Raw genomic sequence first — 21,021 nt, 5'->3', positions numbered from 1 at the left:
AACTCAGAAACTTTTGTACCTCAAAGGAAATGATTAATAGAGTGAAGAGACATGGGAAAATATTTGTGAGCTGCCTATCCCACAAAGGATTGATATCTTGAATATATCAGCAAGTTTGAAAACTCAACAACAATGGTAACAATGAACACAACTAAGAATTGGGCAAAGGACTTCAATAGACAGTTCTCAAAAACAGGAGTGTCAAATTGTTAATTCAACAACAGGAGTCACTGTGTACTTACTCCTCATGTAGGATCTCTGTCCTTAATGTGTTGTTCAATGTGAATTAATGCTATAACTAGTACTGAAACAGTATTTTACACTTTATGTTCTGTGTGGGAGCAAACTGATGAAATCTTTATTTAATATATACTAAATCGATCTTCTGTATATAAAGATAATTGAAAATGAATCTTGACGTGAATGGAACAGGAAAGGGAGCAGGAGATGGGAGAGGTGCTGGTGGGAGGGAAGTTATGGGGAGAAGCTATTGTAATCCATAAACTGCACTTTGGAAATTTATATTTAGTAAATAAAAGTTTTAAAAAAGAATACAAATGGCTAACAAATATATGAAAAAATCTTCAACTATCAGTAGCCATCATGGAAATGAAAATCTAAACCACAATGAGAAACCACCTCACCCCTGTCAGAGTGGCTAAAATCCAAAACAGAAAGTAACAAATGCTGGCAAAGATGTGGAGAAATGGGGACACTCAAACATAATATTGGAGGGAAGGTAAATCAGTGTGGCCGCTGTGGAAAACAGTAAGGTTATTTCTTAAGAAACTAAATATGCCATCACTTCTCAGCCTTTTGGCTAAGATCAAGTGTGAAACTAAATATGCCATATGTTGCAGAAATGTTATCTTTGGGTTTATACCCAAAAGACGGGAACAGGTTGCATCAAAGAGATGCCCGCACCATCACAGCTATAGTAGCACTGTTCACAATAGCCAACAGACGGACTCAATCCATCATATCAGATGAATGGATAAAGAAAATATACATACACAATGGAATATTATTCAGGTATAAAAATGAATTAAGTTCCAGTTTACAAAATGCATACAACTGGAGGACATCATATTGAGTGAAATAAGTGGGACACAGAAAGACAAATACTACATATTGTTCCTTATAAATGGGAGTTAAAATTAGAAAGATAAAAAATCAAAAAATACCTTTGTGCATTAGTATTGCTGCAAACATAATTTTGCCAATCTTTGTTCTACACCATTGTGAAACCATTGGTTAAGAATGTTACCTTGCTATAGTTTCAATGATCTGTAATTTCTTTAAAATGTGCTGCATGTGGGTGAAATGGCCGTCTTTCCATTCAACTTTTTTTTTATAACCCTTCATATTTTCCTGCTAAAATAGGGGCTTTATTTTTTTTTGCTTTTTACTAGTTTATTTGATGGAGTGTGAAACCCTCGACTATAATGTCAACAAAAAATATACTATTTCAAAAACTAACAAAAATAAGAAAGAATGTCATAATGAAAGAAAGGGACAGGGAGGGATGACAGGAAGGAGAAAGTGGGGAAATGGGGGCCAGTGCTGTGGCTTAGCGGGTAAAGCCAACTCCTGCAGAGCCAGCATCCCATATGGGCACCAGTTGGAGTCCCAACTGCTCCTCTTCTGTTCCAGTTCTGTGTTATGGTCTGGGAAACCAGTAAAAGATGACCCAAGTCTCTGGGCCCCTGAATCCACAATGGGAGACAAAGAAGAAGCTCCTGGCTCCTGGCTCTGGATTGGCCCAGCTCTGGCCATTGCGGACATTTAAGAGTGAACCAGTGGATGGAGGGTCTCTCTCTCTCTTTACCACTGCCACTCTGTAACTTGGTCTTTAAAATAAATAAATAAATAAATAAATCTTAAAAAAGAAAGGGAGAAAAGGGATATTAAATTCTTAGAATTGTATCTGTGTACTACACTGAATCTGTTAAAAATTTAAAAAAAAATCCACTAAAACTAAAATAAGTAAAATAAAGAAAAAGATACAGAGGTAAGATGATACTGTATCCACAAAACAAATATGGAGTATGAAAGGTATAAACAGGGAATAAGAAACTTAAAAAAATTAAAAACACAAAAGCACTATCTGTGTCCCCACTGGACCCAGGAAGCTAGGGTATACTGTCATTTGTCACATTCCAAGATAACCTAGATAGTGGTCAGTTGCCTTTTCTAGTATACTCCCCAAAAGGTGAGCACTGGAAATTTAATGCCTCTCTTTCCCTACTCAGCGGCAAAAAGGATGGTAGGGATGTTACAGCTTCTGCCTTTGCCCTGAGCTTAGAGAACAGACTGTGCTGATTGCCACTGAAAACTGCCCTCTCTGTTCCCACTGGCCCCTGGTGATCAGAGTATACCATTTCCTGTGTTCTGCCAGTGTTATTAAACAGGTTGAATAGAAGCCAGTCTTCTGGATCATCTCTCCAAATGTGCAAGATGGGATGTATGGTGTACATTCCCAAGGAGAGCATCCTCTTTCCCCCAGTTTTATGGTGCTACATTAAAATAGTGAAAACAGCAAGAGAATGAATAAGTTTTCTGCCAGACTCAGTGTGGCTGGTTTAATTCTAGGCTATGGTGCAGGAACATCTAAAGTAGTTTGGAATACCCAAAAATGAAATCTGCCTAGGAATGGATGAACTACTTTGTTTATGGTGGGAAGGAGATCCAGGACTTTCTATTTCACCAGAACAGAGATGAAAACTTATTATTGGCTCTACCTTGAGGGATGCACAATCCCTAGGGTGAAGGGAAAAGTCTGAGAAAGCATTGTGAGTCTCTAAGGAATTAAAGACAGATTATGATCTAGACTATAAATACTCTCTCCTATTTCTCTGTTAGACTTTGAATCTGCTCCCTACAGAAGAGACTGAGCCATCTCCTTGGTTTATAACCAAGTGCAATATATCATTAAACTCATATCAAGTCTTCTGTGTCTTATCAAATGGAAAATGTGAAAATGAGAAATAATTTATTTTTCTCTAATGTGTGAAAGGATTCAGAGTCATAATCAAAATATACTATCTATATTTCATAAATATTTCCAGCGCATATTGGAAATATAATCTGGGCTGCATGTTGGAGTCAAAGAAACCGAATCCTCAAAACCTAAAGTTTTCCATTCAGGACAATAGCGGTATATAAGCAATAAGAAAGTACCAAGGATTCCTGTCCTAAGCAGGGTGAGTTCCTGGATTCTGTGAATATTGTTGTCTCATTAGCTTCGAGATTGAAGTCTGGGGATCTAAGCTGTTCCCTTTTATTTTTCATTTCATGTAGTTTATGACTCAGGGAAACTGATATCAGAATCTGTTCAAGAGGGCAGTCCACATGAGCAGAGACACCAGGGTGCTCAGGAATGCAGTATCTGGCGGTAGTCTCCCTTTCATGGATAAAACACTTACTCTTCCAGTTGTAGGACATTTTTGTGACATTGGGAATTAACTTAACCTCTTGTAGATGCTTGCTGTTTGTTTCAGGAACAGTGGTCTTGGTTTCCACCCCACCAGAGGCTAATCAGTATTTGAGACCAGGACCAGGTTGCTAATGCCTCTGCCTCCAATTTTATTGGTGAGAGGAGGGAACAAGTAAAGGAAGAAATGTCAAGAAAATAGAAGGACAATACTATCCTGGTCCACTTTTCTTCTTTTTTTTTTCCTTGGCTTTCAATTGTCATGTTTTCATAAGGTAGCACTGGCATCTAATGGTAACTTTGTTATGTACTTCACAATACTTATCTTGTTAAGAGGGAGACAGTGCCACTCAGTATCAGGGTAGTACTAAAGGTGGATCCTGTGAGCTGAGGTTGGGCTAAATCTCAGAAATCCCAGCAATACTATATGTTGTGGGACAAATATTGTGAGAAGAGCTGAGTTGTCCTACAACATTATCTTTTCTTCCCTGTGTCCACAGGTTCCCCCAGGGAAGAATGGCTTCTGGAAATGTCTCTATTGTGACTGAGTTCATCTTGGTGGGGTTGACAGACCAGCCAGATCTACAACTCCCCCTGTTCTTCCTGTTTCTAGTCATGTATCTGTTCACTGTGGTGGGAAATTTGGGCCTGATAATTTTAATTGGGTTGAATTCACAACTGCACACTCCCATGTACTTTTTCCTCTTGAACTTGTCTTTCATAGACCTCTGCTATTCCTCTGTGTTTACACCGAAAATGTTAATGAACTTCATATCAAAGAAGAATATGATCTCTTACATGGAGTGCATGTCCCAGTTGTACTTTTTTTGCTTTTTTTCCATTTCTGAATGTTATGTGCTGACATCAATGGCCTATGACCGATATGTGGCCATCTGTAATCCACTTTTGTACAACATAGCCATGTCCCCAAAAGTCTCTTTCTGCCTTATGCTTGGTTCATACCTGCTGGCTTTTTCAGGTGCCATGGCCCACACTGGATGCATGCTGAGACTGACCTTCTGTGATGCAAACACCATCAACCACTATTTCTGTGATCTGCTTCCTTTACTTGAGCTCTCCTGCACCAGCACATATATCAATGAGGTGGAGGTTTTCATTGTGGTGGGCATCAACATCATTATCCCCAGCCTCACCATCTTTATTTCTTATGGTTTCATTCTCTCCAGCATCCTGCGCATCAGTTCTACTGAGGGCAGGTCCAAAGCCTTTAGCACCTGTAGCTCCCACATAATTGCTATTTCTCTTTTTTTTGGTTCAGGTGCATTTATGTATCTCAAACCGTTTTCTGCTGTGTCAATGGATGAGGGTAAAATCTCTTCTGTATTTTATACCAATACAGTTCCTTTGATGAACCCCTTGATCTATAGCCTGAGGAACAAAGATATTAAACTTGCTATGCACAGAACTGTGAGTAGGAGAAGGTTTTGATCAGACACAATATCTTTCTGTGCTGGTAATTACAAAGCAGAGAAATTCTGTAGGTTTAGTCACAATATTTTATAGCTGACTCTTTCTATTTCTTTTTTACTATGGCAAAGGACATTTGTCTACTCCCAATAATTTAATTCAAATTTTTGTACAGTTCATCTTTTTACTTTCAACAACATTATATAATTTGTTCTTCTCTTTTTTCCTTTAAATTTACAATACTAATGAAGAAATTCATGTCTTTTTTATAAATCATCATTTTTAAAAAAGATTTATTTTATTCATTTGAAGGGAAGAATGACAGAGACAGAGAGAGAGACACAGAGAGAAAGAGATCTTCCATTGGCTGGTTCATTCTGCAAATGAATCTTGGGCCATCTTCAGTTGCTTTCCCAGTGCCCTAGTAGGGAGCTGTATTGAAAAAGGAGCATTTGGGACTTGAATCATCAGTGCTCCAGTATGGGATGGTGGTTTTGGTGGCTTAACCTACTGTCCCACAAAGCCTGTCCCTAAAATAATCGTTTTCAACTATTTTTCCCCTCTGGAAAAAAATTGTGTGCTAAATGACCAAATCAGATAATACTAGGGTTACATTGCGTCATTGAAGAGGGGAAAACCTTATCTAACATTTGCCATTGGAAGAATGATTTAGATGGCATATTTATTTATTTATTTATTTATTTATTTATTTTTGACAGGCAGAGTGGACAGTGAGAGAGAGACAGGGAGAAAGGTCTTCCTTTTGCCGCTGGTTCACCCTCCAATGGCCGCTGTGGCTGGTGCACTGTGGTCGGCCACCGCGCTGATCCGATGGCAGGAGCCAGGTACTATCCTGGTCTCCCACGGGGTGCAGGGCCCAAGTACTTGGGTCATACTCCACTGCACTCCCTGGTCAGATGAATATTTCTATCACCATGGTTCTGTCTTCCGATGGGCAAGAATGTACCTCATATAAACACCAGCGATGGAAGGTCATGAAGGCTGTCCAGTATTACCTACTTTGTTTCTCATAAACACTATTCATTCCATTGACAAAGAGTTTTCTTTTTAACTTGTAAGATTGAGCCAGCATATAATCGATAATTAACATATGTTTATTGCATGACAGGTATGTGATGAAAAACATTGGAGAACTTAGAAATTTATAGATAATTATGCATAGAGAAAGGATGATGTCATAATAACTCGAATTGTTAAAATCATAATGAATGAGTCAAAAGTAAATATTGCAATTTTAATTCAAGTTCAGAAGTGTCATAGCATTAAGTGATTTTGTGTTGAGTTCGAGATATCTGGTTAGAATACTCTATCTCACCTACCTAGATAAATAGTTTTACTGGAGACTTGGCAATAGCAGAGTCTGATGGTAGAAGCCAGCAATATTCATTTAAGGAAAGCAGCTAACTGACAATTTTCCATAGGTGTTCACATCATGAGTTTCATCTTCCCATAAATAGAATGAGAACTTCCATGGATTCAAATTTGATTCATAAAATGTTGAAAATGAACATTTAAGATTATTTCTGGGGATCATAAAGATAAAAGAAATAAAGACTAGAACTAGAAAGGAATAATTATGCAAAATAAAGGCCAAGGATAAGTACTCAGTACTAAAGCTGGGATTCAGTAATGTGAAAAGATAAATATTACTCTAACAAATTCTGACTTGCATCTTTTAGATTGAAGTTCTCAAACTAGTGGCATCAGCAGATCCATGGATCTGATTTTTAAAAGTTCCTCCTTGCATTATTTAGGTAAGAGTCCTTTGACATTCTCTTGTAAATAATCATCTTAATTAGTCCTTAGTTTTCTAAATGCCTTTTTACTCTCCAAGAAAAGCTAAATGCATGGGAATCTACATCAATGAATCAATAGTTCCTGCTTTTTGGAACTAAGATGGAGATTGTTGCTCATTATAGAAATTGTAATGTACAGGAAAACTGTGTAAGAGATAAGAAACTCTGGATTAAGAAGTAGGGAAAATATTATCTGTCAACTCAGAACATTTGTTTTATAACTGATTCAGTTTTAACCTTTGATCCATATATATTTTCCCTTCTTGGATGCACTATGTCCTCTGTTTCTCTGTCCTGTAAACTACTGATCCACCTTCTTCCTGGGAAAGACTTGGTGAGAATTCATTGATATTTTCTGCAGCTATAGTATATATCACACTATAAAGTCTTTTTATTTGTACTTTTCAATTTTAATAAGATAAAAGTAGAAGAAAATTCTTTTCTCTACAATGAGTGCTCTTTTGTGCAGAGAACACATTCAGAATATGTACTAAAGATGAACAAACAAAAATGCTTCAGTATCACTGTTTCTATTCAAGGCAATTGAAAAGAAAATGGAGAAAATCAAGAATTCACAATTTTTTAGATCTACTTCCTTCCTGTGCCTGATTTATATTGATGACATATAGCACATGGCCACAAGTTGCTGGAGAGAAAACTGTCTATCTACTGGTTCACTCCCCAGATGACTGCAATGGGCAGTGTAGGGGCCAAAATGCAGCCAGAAGTTTCATCTGGGTCTCCCACATGGGTTCAGAGGCCCAAGCATTGTGGCATAGCAGATTAAGCCACCATCGTGACTTCAGTATTCCATATGGGGGTGGTTCAAGTCCCAGCTCCTCCATTTCCAATCCAGCTCTCTGCTAATGTGCCTGAGAAAGCCATGGAAGATGGCTCAAGTTCTTGGGCTCCTGCACACACATGGGACACCCAAAAGACTCTCCAGGCTTTCTCTCTCTCTCTCTCAATCTCTCTCTCTCTCTCTCTTTCTCTCTCTCTCTCTCTCTCGGTAACTCTGCCCTTTAAGTAAATAAAATAATACTTTAAAAAAGAATATAAGATCTATCTTAATCTATTTTTATTGATATAAGAAAATGTCACAAGTTGGATAGTTTATAATCAACAGTATAATAACTAATAGTCCAGGAAGCTGGGAAGTCTGAGAGCTATGTGCCAGCATCTAGTGACAGTATTGTTGCTGTATCATGACATGATATTAGGAATCATGTGGAAGAGGGGCAAATAGGAAGAAGAAGCAGAAGTAAGAAGGTAGAAGAGGGGAGGAGTAACAGAAGGGAGATGTAGAGAAAGACAGAGACATAACAGAGAATGAGTGAAAGGGAGATGAGCCTGTCCTTTTGTAAGGATTCCACCCTCAGGAGAGAAAATCCCTTCCCAGGATAACTTCAGAGCCCTCATGACTCAGAAACCTCTTAAAGGTCACAGCTCTTAATACATTGGTAATTAAATTTCAACATAGTTTGGGTAGATGAAAACATTCAGACAAATGTTATTTTTATTAACATAAAACAATTTAAAATTTAAAGCATCAGTATCATTTACACTAGCACAAATTAATCATCAGTCTTAGATATAATTATATGTGCAAAAGAGATGTCTAAAAGACAAAGAAGTAGAAAACATAGAAATAGAGTGATGCTCTATATTTATGGATTGGGAGATTCAGTATTGCTAAGATGTCCATTGTCTCTCGGCTGATGTGTACATTCCATACAATTATGTTAGGTCCCAAGGGGAATGTTTTGCAATGTTTTCAACCAGATCTTCAAGAGCATTTTGAAAGCCAAAGAAATAATAACTGAGAACATAAGAATAATCAAATACATTTTCCAATCGGACAAATTTTAGAGACAACAAAATTGCTTTAAAAAGCATTATAATGCTACAATAATCAATACTCTGCAGTAGTGACAAAAAGATACTCAGGTTGCTCAATGAAATGAAACGAGAATCCAGAAATAGATCCCCATGTACTATTATTGACAAACTACACAGTTCATTTACTGATGTAAAATTTCTCCAATGAAATCCTGTCTTTTACAACACAGTGGATGCAACTGGAAACCATTATACTTAGTGAAATAAGCCAGTCCCCAAAAGACAAATACCATATGTTTTCTCTGATATGTGGTAGCTAAATAAAGTACCAAAAATGTAATGGGTATGAGTGAATTTCAAATTTTGAGATACAATGATTGTTTATAGTCCTTGCCTCTACTGTTGAGGAACAGTTTTTTTTATTCTTACTATTTATTTATTTATTTATTTACAGGCAGAGTGGACAGTGAGAGAGAGAGACAGAGAGAAAGGTCTTCCTTTGCCATTGGTTCACCTTCCAATGCCCACTGCAGCTGGTACGCTGTGGCCGGCGCACCGCGCTGATCCGAAGGCAGGAGCCAGGTGCTTATCCTGCTCTCCCATGGGGTGCAGGGCCCAAGGACTGGGCCATCCTCCACTGCACTCCTAGGCCATACCAGAGAGCTGGCCTGGAAGAGGGGCAACAGGGACAAAATCCAGCACCCCACTGGGACTAGAACCTGGTGTGTTGGCACCACAAGGCGGAGGATTAACCTATTAAACCGAGGTGCCGGCCTTACTATTTATTGAACTCTTTACTTAGTGTAGGGTTAATCTTATGAGTATAAAGTAAACTAAAGTAGATCATTGTAAATATTGAGAGGGAATATGAGAACAAGGAAGAGGAAGTGTGAGAGTGTAAGTGGGGTGGACGGCAGAGTGGGAAGTATCACTAAACTCCTAAATCTGTATATATGTAATACACAGATGTCTTTATCTTAATTGTTAGTAAATAAATAAATAAATAAATAAAACACAATGATATTGATTCAGTAGCATATTAAAGGGATTATACATCATGACAAATGAGATATATCCTGGGATTTCAAGGATGGCTCAACATGTGAACATTACCATAAACACAAAACATAAAAGTATATAAATTATATAGACTTCTACTTAATATAAAATGAGTAGCTTATAAGCAAAGAAAATTGGTTAATAAAGTATTTTCAGCACCTCAGAGCATTTTACGTGGCCATTACTGATGATGATTTTATTTGTTCTTTCAATCTCCATCCTGACTCAGTTGAAATCAGACTCTGGCTTTTCTTTATAGCTTCGACAGCTAAATAAGGAAACACTAATGCTGTTATCCAGTCCAAAAAGGACAAAAGCCATGTGGGAAAATGCACCTAAGCACTGGAATCAGGTCTATCATGATTATAACTGTAACATGCCACATCTCCCTACAGAAAGACCGGAAATGTGTGATCTGGAAGAGTGAATAGCACCAATCTGCCACACTGGGCTACACATGTTGGTACCTAGCAAACTTCACTGATGTGAGATTTAAAAATGTGTAAATAAGGAATTGATTGATAGTATAGGGGCAAAGGAAGAACCCAAAACAAGAATGCTTGTAAGAGAAAGGCCACATTTGCTTGTTCCCCTTCACTGTATAGGTCAGGATTAAGATTGTTTGCTTGTTTCCCTTCACTGTATAGGACAGATTAAGATTATATCCACACATTCTAAATTATGCAGGGCCATTATGAACTATAAAATATGAAAGTCACTTTTTGGAAACTTTTCTTATTTTAGTATTTTGCTCTTGTTTTTCATAGGCTTGTGTTAGTCACCAAAGTCATTGATTATTCGTGTTACACTGATTTTTAAAAATAGGTAAATTAGGGGTGGACATTGTGGTGCAATGGTTAAACTGTCATGTGGGACATCTGCATCTCCTATCACAGTGCATGATTCAAGTCCCTGTTATCCCACTTCCAATCCAGCTTTCTGCTAATGCATCTGTTAAAGCAGATTAAAGTCCAAATAATTTAGTCGCTGTCATCCATGTGGGAGACTTGAATGAAGTTCCTGGATCCTGGCTTCAGCCTGACCAATCCCTGCCAACGTGAGCACTTGGGGAGGGAACCTGTCAATGGAAGCTCGCTCCCTCTCTCTCTCATCTCTGTTACTCTGCTTTCAAATATATAAAGAAATCTTTTAAAAGTAAATAAATAAGATAAAAGCAGGTAAATTAGTACAATTATAATAGTAATAAACCCTTACACATTGTAAATAAAACACACCAAGGCCCAGTCTCAGTTCTACCACGCCTCAGTTGTGATTTGGAACAATCCATGAATACCTTTGAGCATTGGACCCATCAACTATGAAATGTGACCTAGATTCACCTGTCCCATTCTTCATCCAAGTTCTTCCTTAAGAAGCTCAGATACTCACAGAAGTGATGGTGCAGGAGAAACTGCATAATCCTCCTCCCAGGAGCAATTTTAACATCTGTTTATGTGTCTGTCCCCATATTTGAAATAAGTTAACTCAGCTTCATGTTAGCAATAGTCTTTACATCGCTCAGGATCCACCAGCCTGCCACTCAATGAGGAAGATGAAAATCTCTGCCTCTGGTGTAAAACATTCTCATTGTTAGATTTTAATGTTTTAAGGTACACATTTTTGAACAACATGGCCTCTGAATATCAACTGCTCATCTGAGCTTGAGCATAATTCACAGTGAAATAAATATTCCAGTCTCAAGGGAAACTCCACCTGTGCTATTCTTTAGTAAAAGCTCCATGTCAACACTCAGAAGGACAATATAGCACCATAGTCAGTTTTCAGGAGTAATCTTTACTATATAAAACCATTTTAGCCTCTTTCCATGTGATCAGATATAACTCTATGTTGGATTGTGAAAATATAGCTTAGTATTTCCCCTTTCCTGTGCCTTAATGATGTTGGTGACATATATCTCATGGCCACAGGTTGCTAGGCACTAAGCAGGTAAAAAATGGTGTGTGCATGTGTGTATGTGCGCCTGAAAGGCAGCAGTGTAAACATGAGTGAGGGATAAGGAAGTAATGGAGGTAGGTCTCAAATGGCTTTTACTTCTGGCTTTCAAGAGTTCTTCACTGGAGGCCAATCTGGCCATGCTCATTCCAAATTCATCCCAAGCAACAATAGCAGCTTCCTTAGAGAAAGTTAACATTCAATGTTTCCAGGATGTAACCAGGAAACATTCTTTCTGACCTTTGATTGGAGGGCCATTTTCTGTTATTACCTATAAAGTCCAGGCTTGCTCAATGACTTGCAAAATTTTAATGATTTGTGACTACGTTAAAATTTATTTAAGTGAAGCAGAACATCTTTTTATTTGATTATTGTCTACAGCCCTTGCTTATTTTCCTTTTGGAGTTTTTACTTGTGTTTTTGTTTTTTATTTGTTGAGCTCTTTTTTAGTAAAGCAACCAAACCTTTGACTATACTGTAAATTAAAAATATGCTAACAAAAAAATTAAGTTTAAAAAATCCCTGCCTGTACATAGGTATGGTTAAGTGAGTCCCATGACCTACCTGCCTAGTCCTCAGATGTGGCAATTTCAGTGGCATAAACCTCCTCTATTACTTCTTTAGTTCCATTCACATTTTTTTAAAAGTCACAAGATTAACTCTACATGTACATGTAAAATACCCCAAATCCCCTCACCTTGAAATGAAAACCAAATACACATATCATGCCTAAACTTGCTAACTAAAAGCTATCAACTAAGCTGAGTTTTGAAATTTGGCTACCCTTAACTTCTGCAACCTATCTTTATAAGCTTTTAATTATTTTCCCTAAAATAATACTCAAGACTGAAGACTATATTTTAAAATTTGTATTTCTTGATATTGAAACATATTTCATTTGTATTCTAAAGTTTGTTCAACAAAAGATCTGTAATCTAGTTTAACCCACTCTTTGGACTATTCCATTTTAATGCTAACATAGGTATTGGAGTGTATGCACTACTGCAATGCCTACAAAGCTTTAAAAATAGCAGAGATGGTAGTTACTTATATATAAACATTGTACTTTCTACAGCCAAAACTATTTTATCCAGAGGAACAGTGAGTAACACATAAATCAAAGAAACCTAACCAAGTTAACTACTTTATATAAATAGAACGTTTTTGTCCTAGAAGCTGAGATTGAGACAGACAGACACAGAGTCCCCATCAGCTGTTTCAATACACAAACGCCCAGAACAACTGAGGCTGGGCGTAGGTGATGCGGAGAGTGGGCTATTCAATTCACGTCTCCTAGGTAGGTGGCAAGAAAACAACTACCTGAGCCATTCCTGCTGCCTTCCAGGGTCTGCATTAGTGGAAAACTGGAAACAGGATCTGGAGTCAGGTTATCAAATCCAGTACTCAGATATAGGACTTGGGTGTCGTAACCAACACTTAACCAATAAGCCAAATGTCTCCTCTGTTAAGAGAGCTCTTTTGGGTGAAAAACATGCAACTTGATGTTGGGGCTTGTATATGAGATCTGAGTGTTCATTTCAAAATACAAATGAAGGCTTTAGTAATGCCAAGAATCTGGAAACAAATGAACATGCCAAAGCCAGGGAACTGCAACTCAGCCTAATTCTCCCCTGTGGGTAGTAGGGACTGAACTATTAGGGTCTTCATCTGGTTCTTCCCAGAATGCACATCAGCAGGTAACTACATTGGAAGCAGAGGAGCCAGGACTAGACCAAGCACTCTGATGGGAGATGCAGACATCACACGGAGGAATTAACAACTGTGCCACATGCCTGCCCCACAAATGAACACCAAGAAAACACATTTCTAAATTTCACAGCACTTAAATTTTGAGCAGATGTTACCAAAATGGTAAATAGTAAAAATCATTATGTCTATCTTAGACAATTGTTGCTTCATCAAGGATTAAAGATGTTCAGAGTAGTCATCCTTTGCCTGTTTTATCAAAAGAAAAGCAATACAACATCCTATTCTGCCAAATAAATTTTCATGATCTGTTGATTTATCAATGTTTCTTTCAATTAATCATTGCTCTTCCAACTACAGTGTGAGGTTTTAGTACCTTAAAAAGCATTTAAGATGAACAAATGGACACCATGAATGATCCAGGTGTTCCCAGGTACTCCTGCCTCAAGGGTTTGACATCTCTTTACTATCAAGTAACATAATCATCTTGTTCAGATAAACCCTGTGATCACCATAATATATCCAGGGCCTTTCCATTTACAGAGGAGGATCTAAAATAAGAGCTTCAATTGTCCATAATTTTATTTTCTGAATTCCTTCATTCTAAGTTCAGTCTAAGTTATTACTATTACTGTTCACTATTTTATCTCCTGAAACTGCTGCCCTTTCTCTTCCTGGTTCCTCACAAATGTGGCCACACCTTAAATAATTCCTCGCATACAACATAATTAGTGTGTGGCTATGGTGGATTATAAGTCTTATCAAAGTTTTAAGACAGTTCTCTACATAACTAAAACAAATTTGGAAGTCAATATGGTTTCTAAGTCATCACTGAGCATTCCCTGCAGAGTGATCACTTAATTCATTTGTTGTGTGCCTCTTTCGTTTCTGGGCTAAAGGCAGACTGCTGAATGGCTTTCTCTTCCATGATTCTAATTAATTGTAATGCACTTGATAGCATTTCAAAATATTTTTATTGTTCTAATTTTGGGGACAATGCAGCTCCCTACTCATCCTATTTCTTTTCCACATATCCTAGCTCAAGATACCACCTCTTCCAAAACAAGAAGGACCATAAATAGCTTACATAAATCAAACAAATAAATAAAGCAACTGTCACCCCGAGAGATGTGTAAATACTTGGAAACTAAGCAAATTAACTTTCAAAATAGAAATGACTTCTATATTTCACCTTTAGTTAAATAAAATATAAATGAAGTAAACAGGAAGTATATCAGAAAGAATACACACCTTGAAATCAAGAGAATATCCACTCTAGGATCTTTCATTAAGAGCTTGTAAGACTTTAAACAAATTATCAATTTTTGCTGACCTTTGGTACCTTACCTAGGTGATAAATATATATCTATGATCTACTATAAGCTACTTTGGGTTTATATAAGTAAATATAGATTTTTCCAAAGGAAGCTTAATGTATACTGACTAATGTATATATAATACATACTGTAAAATTATACTCACTAGTCCTTGTGCAAACTTGTATATCCACAAAATACTCTCATCTGAAGGAGACCTTTTCCTATTAGGGCAAGGATATAAAGAGAAGAATAGAAACAGATTGCCTGATTCCAATAGCACATGACAGCTGGAAGCAAAAAAACCCACACACTGCAAGTGGCACATTTTTCCACATAAAGATAGTGACAAAATTATATTTAACCTTATATTAATCAGAAACAAATGATGAATAGGGGAAATGATACAAATCATGGAGAAAAAATATTTAATACTAAAATAATTGGAAACAAATGGACAAGACACTCAATTAAAAATTACCATAAAACAATATGAAAAGATATTTCTCTTTAAACTTATTTCTAATTCTGGAACTATCTATAAAGAACATACAATTTTTGAATGAAATTTTCTTCTATTCAGGGTTCTTCTCAGTGCAAATTGAACATCTTTGTTCTGCAGACTGTAGATTAGGGGATTCATCATGGGAACCACATTGGTGTAAAACACAGAGGAGATTTACCCTCATCCATGGTCCCAGCAGAAGATGGCTTAAGATACACGAACGCACCTGATCCAAAGAAAAGGATAACAGCAATTATGTGAGAACTGCAGGTGCTGAAGGCTTTGGACCTGCCCTCAGTGGAGTTTATTTGAAAGATGCTGGAGAGAATGAAATCATAAGAGAGAAAGATAGTGAGGCTGGGCACAATGATGTTGATGCCAACCACAATGAAAACCTCCAGTTCGTTGACATATGAGCTGGTGCAGGAGAGCTGCATCACTGGGAGGATGTCACAGAAGTAGTGGTTAATGGTGTTTGCATCACAGAAGGTCAGTCTCAGCATGCATCCAGTGTGGGCCATGGCACCTGAAAAGGCCATCATGTATGAACCAAGCATAAGGCTGAAACACACTTTAGGGGACATGGCTATGTTATACAGAAGTGGATTACAGATGGCCACATAACGATCATAGGCCATTGACATGAGTACATAGCATTCAGAAATGACAAAAAAAGAGTAAAAGTATAAATGGGCCATGCATCCCATGTAAGAGATAACATTCTTCTTTGAGATGAAGTTCATCAGCATTTTGGGTGTAAACACAGAAGAATAACAGAGGTCTATGAAGGACAAGTTAAACAGAAAAAAGTACATGGGAGTGTGCAGTTGTGAATTCAACCCAATTAAAATTACCAAGCTCAAATTTCCCAACACAGTGACTACATAAATGACTAGAAACAGGAAGAACAGGAGAAGTTGGAGATCTGGCCAGTCTGTTAACCCAATCAGAATGAATTCAGTCACAGAAGATCCATTGCCAAGAGCCATTCTTCTCTCAGGGAGTCTGTGGACAAAGGTTGGAATGCTTGTGTTAGAGAATAATCCAGCTCTTCCTGCAGCATCTTCTTCCATAACTGAGAAGTCTGTGCTAGAATACCCAAGACTAGCCCTTCATGAGCCAACAGAACTGCCTGATGCCATGCTGTACTTTCTCCCACTTGCTTGTCTTCCATTCTAAACACAGCAAAGTGTGACACCAGTTTAGCCATCAGAGGACAGACCAATGACATATGCTCTGTGACCACTGGAAAATCCAAGCAAAGAAGAGTCGACCTGGACAAATCTTCTTTTCTACTCTCAATGTTCATTCATTTGAGATCCCCCTTCACCAGAAAAATTAGAGGTAGATGACTAATGCTAAACTCTAATGTAGATTAGACTCTGCTGGAATGAGAATATATGGTGTTTTTAATCAAAAATTAAGAAATCTAGGAGAAGTTAAATTAATGAGTCTAGGAGAAGTGAAGTTACTTCCCCGTGTTACAGAAGCAAGGACCTACATCTAGAACAGTGAGTGACACGTTCATGGAGGGGGAACTGACTGACTGAAATTCCATAAATTGTGCATCTACAATGATCCTGTACAATCTGTATTTCCCTTAAACAGATTCTTCTCCCTGTTTTACTTGAGTCTCAGGACTACAAAAAATGAGAAAGCAAGCAAGGGAGAAAGAAATGAGTATCTTAGCTCTTAGGAATCAAGCAAAAAGAAGGACACCAAAATGTGTGGAATTCAGAATCTCACCCTCCTTAGACTAGAAAACAATGCTGCTCCTTGTCTTGTTATTTGACACCATGGCCCTGGAAGGGCAACACCAGGATCTGTGGTGTTGGCTCCCTTGGTATGAGTAGCATACAGTGCAGACATAACTTCCAATGTGCCCTGGGAATCTTTATGAACTATGGCACATAATTTCTAATTATGACTTCACGTCATACCATACAACACAGGAAAAAAGTCTTTATTGTCCTCACATTTGCCAGTTGATAAGATACAGATTTAATGTGAGTTGAATGTACTTGGCTATAAACATGTACTTGGCTTGTTAGATCTTTTCTTCTATAGAATAAAGTCTAGTGGAAATAAGGAGACTGTATTTACACACTGGACCATAATCTGTCTTTTCTTTCCTTTGGGGATTCAACAATTTTATTAAAGTTTTCCCTTCGCCCCAGGGATTGTACAAACCCAAGAGTCAAAATTAAATTCCCATGTCACCACCATCTTCATATCTGATGGGAAATACAAGCATTGGATTTTTCTTTTATTTTCACACATCATAAATAGAAAATTTCCACAGATTCTACTTCTATCTTCTGAAAGTTTCAATAATTATAATATCTGACTACATTTTCCAGTCTCTCCTAGGATATCTCAATTTTTCAAATTTCTTTCTTCAAAATTTTTACTTCTAAAAGAGCTACTGGAAAGTATTTTCTGCATATGCTGCTGGGATCTTAAATGTAGCAGGCAACCTGGAAAATTACTTAAACTCTCTGTGTCTTAGGGCAGTGATTTCTAAAATAGGGATTTTAATAACAGCATCTCTTTTATGAGTTGTGACAATTGAATTAGATCCTACATTAAGCAGATTGTTAGAAAACCACCCTCCACATGGCAAATACTCAATAACTGACAACTGTCATTATTTATATTCTGAAGACATTGGTTCACCTTCATCAGAATTTTTTTTATATCTAGTCTTGTTTTGCCTTCTTTATTACTTGTTCCTGGTGCTAAATTCAGTACACAGTTTATTGGGACCTCCTTAAGTAAAATTTTTTCATGAGTCAATTTTATTAAACTTTTAAGGTCAGAAAATGATTCCAGTTCTTCACAATCTCACACAAACTAAAAATTCAGTGAGCACCTACTAAATCAAGAAAGGAAGACTGCAGATCAGTGTCTCGCATGAGCATATAAATGTAAAGATTCTCAACACATTTTAGCAAATCAAATCCAAAAATATTTCTAAAAACTTGTAAAATATGACCAAATGGAGGGCTGGCTCAACACAGAAATTTCCTAAAATGTAGTCTATCACATCAACATACAATGAAAAAAATCATATAAAGTTATCAACATAAAATATTTGAAAAATTCAGTCATGATTAACACTCTCAGCAAACTAGAAAAAGAGGTATATTTCCTCAATTTTATAAAATCTCTACAAATAACATTTTACTTAATGGTTAAAAACTACATACTTTCTTGTTAAGATCATAAATTAGGCAGGAAAGTTCTCTCATTATTCTATTCAACATTGTTTTCAAGGTCCTAGCCAATGTACTAAGACAAAAATAGTAAGGCATACACAAAATGAGAAATAAGAATTTAAACTGCTTGCTCTCAGAACATATCCTAATCTTCCAGTGACATACAAGTCTACAAGAAAAACAGTGAACTTTGTGTTTGATATTATATGAAGTTTCAAGCACCTGTTATAATTCTGGAACTTACCTCCTGAGCATAGGGTAACTACTACATAACAGGCACCTCACAAAGAAAATGCACACATGATCATTAAACACATGGAAAGATGCTCACCATCAGGTGAGCACATTAAAATAACAATGAGTTATCACTGTAAGACATTTAGAATACTACTTTTTTTTTTTTTAAATGAAAGAGATACGGGGCAGCATTGTGGAGGAGCATGTTAAGCCACGGCTTGCAATACTAGCATCCCATTAAGGAGTGTTGGTGCCAGTCTCAGCTGCTCCACTTGTGATCCATCTTCTTGTTAATGCACCTGAGAAAGTGGTGTAAGGTGGCCCAAGTAGCTGGACTCTGTCATCCATGTGGGGGACTCAAAAGGCAGTTCTTGGTTCCTCACTTCAACCTGCCCCTATCCCATCTATTGTTGCCATATGGGAAATGAACCAGCAGACTATGGTTTTCATTGTTAAGGATCTTGCACATCCCTGGTTAAATTTATCCAAAGCTATTTAAAATTTCTGTAGTTACTGTGAATGCGACTTATCTTATAAGCAACATAGTGATTCATCCTACACTACCCTCCCTCCCACTGGCACTCCCACCTATCTCCACCTCCCTCTTCTATTCCCATTGCTATTTTATACAAATACCTATTTTCAATTAACTTTATACTCACAAGATTAACCTTACATTAAATAAAGAACTCAACAAATACTATGAAAAAAAGTTGCTCAACAGTCGAGAAAAGAGTTGTTCAAAAATCATCACTTATCAAAATATCAATTTCACTTCTATAGACTACCTTTTAGATATTCTGTTAATTACCATATCAGGGAGAACATATGGTGTATATTTTTGGGGGACTGGCTTATTTCACTAAGTCTAATGGCTTCCTGTTGCATCCATTTTGTTGCAAACATCAGGATTTCATTTTTCTTTTTTTGTTTTTAAAGATTTATTTTACTTGAAATCAGAGTGAAATGGAAAGAAAGGAGAGGCAGCAGGAGAGAGAGGTCTTCCATCTTCTGGTTCACTCCCCAGTTGGCTGCAACAGCTGGAGCTGCACCTATCCGAAGCCAGGAGCCAGGAGCTTCTTCCAGGTCTCCCACATGAATACAAGGCTTGGGCTATCTCCTACTGCTTTCCCAGGCCACAGCACAGAGCTGGATAGGAGGTGGAGCAACTGGGACTCGAACCAGAACCCACATGGGATGCCGGCACTGCAGGTAGTGGTTTTACCTGCTATGCCACAGCACCAGCCCCTCCTTTTCCTTTGCCACTGTGTAGTTCCATGCTGTACATATCCCATAATTTCTGTATCCAATCTTCAGTTGATGGAGATCCAGGTTGATTCCATATCTTAGCTATTGTGAATTGAGGTGCAATAATCAAGGGGTAAAGACAACTCTTTCATACACTGATTTCATTTCTTTTGGGTAAATTCCCAGCAGTCAGATGACTGGGTCATATGGTAGGTTTATTTTCAGATTTCTGAGGTATCTCCATACTACCTCCCATAGTGCTGTAAACACTTTACATTCCCAACAATCGTGGCTTTCCCCCCACATCCACACCAGCATTTGTTGTCTGTTGATTTCTGTATGAAAGCCATTCTAACTTGGGTGAGGTGAAACCTCACTGTGGCTTTGATTTGGATTTCCCTGATGGCTAGCAATCCTGAGCATTGTTCTCAGGTTTCTGTTGTGCACCTGAATTTCCTCTTTGAAAAATGCCTGTTTAAGTCCTTTACTCATTTCTTAACTGGATTGGTTGTCCTGCTGTGTTGAGTTTCTTGAACTCTTTATGGATTCTGTTTATTAGTTCTTTATCAATTTCATAGTTTGTCAATATTTTCCCACATTATGTCAATTATCTCACTGTGGCTTTGATTGGCATTTCCCTGATGGCTATTGTTCCTGAGTCTATTTTCATGTGTCTGTCGGCTATTTAAATTTCTTCTCTTGAAAAATGTCTGTTCAAGTCCTTTGTCCATCTCTTAATCAGATTGTTTGTTTTGTTGGTGTTGACTTTCTTGAACTCTTTATAGATTCTGGATATTAATACTTAATCAGGTGCATAGTTTTCAAATATTTTCTCCCATTGTCAGTTGCCTCTTCACTTTGCTGAGTGTTTCTTTTGCAGTGCAGGAACCTCTCAGTTTGATGTATCCCATAAATCTCCAACACTGTTTTCAGTTTTCCTGATTTCTTCTTTTTTTTTTTTTTTTTGGTCTGACTGTATAATTTCCAGTGATTTGTCTTCTAACTCAGATATTCTTTCTTCTGCCTCCTCAAGGTGGGTGACCAACTACCAGTGTGCACACAGACTGAACATGTGTCAGAGGACCCAGACCCCAGGGGCTAGGCTTTTATATGTCTTAGGTGGACTAGGGTGGGGTTGAGGGAGGGGGGCCAGTAGGCAGGGGTGAATTCCTTCATACAGGTCCTTCTGTTTTGGCTAGCCAGCTTCCAAGCTTGGGGAAGAATGCAGGGGTTGTGTGGAACACAGTAAGGTGTGAGACTG

At 37.6% G+C, this 21,021-nt stretch overlaps 2 protein-coding genes across 2 annotated transcripts; one reads left to right on the top strand and one right to left on the bottom strand.

Annotated features, from left to right (window-relative positions):
- Positions 1 to 3,949: 3,949 nt before the first annotated feature.
- LOC100351879 (olfactory receptor 8B3-like) lies at positions 3,950 to 4,882 on the top strand. The gene has a single exon (XM_008260123.3). The coding sequence runs from the start codon at positions 3,950 to 3,952 to the stop codon at positions 4,880 to 4,882; it is 933 nt and encodes a 310-aa protein (XP_008258345.2).
- A 10,256-nt stretch (positions 4,883 to 15,138) lies between these two features.
- Positions 15,139 to 16,890, bottom strand: LOC100352124 (olfactory receptor 8B3-like). The gene is made up of 2 exons (XM_070065347.1): positions 16,804 to 16,890; positions 15,139 to 16,062 (listed from the first exon to the last, which is right to left on the bottom strand). Exon 2 carries the CDS (start codon positions 16,044 to 16,046, stop codon positions 15,195 to 15,197), a length of 852 nt encoding a protein of 283 aa, XP_069921448.1. The 5' UTR covers positions 16,047 to 16,062; positions 16,804 to 16,890; the 3' UTR covers positions 15,139 to 15,194.
- Between the last annotated feature and the right edge of the window lie 4,131 nt (positions 16,891 to 21,021).

Source organism: Oryctolagus cuniculus, chromosome 1 (assembly GCF_964237555.1).
Source record: "Oryctolagus cuniculus chromosome 1, mOryCun1.1, whole genome shotgun sequence".
Lineage (NCBI taxonomy): Eukaryota > Metazoa > Chordata > Mammalia > Lagomorpha > Leporidae > Oryctolagus > Oryctolagus cuniculus.
The sequence above is the reverse complement of the archived record's forward strand: the minus strand, read 5'-3'. Positions and strand labels throughout refer to the sequence as shown.

What these genes read in the sequence shown, in the direction of transcription:
- LOC100351879 (XM_008260123.3), top strand. Translation starts at nt 3,950, where the DNA reads ATGGCTTCTGGAAATGTCTCTATTGTGACTGAGTTCATCTTGGTGGGG.
- LOC100352124 (XM_070065347.1), bottom strand. Translation starts at nt 16,046, where the DNA reads ATGGCTCTTGGCAATGGATCTTCTGTGACTGAATTCATTCTGATTGGG.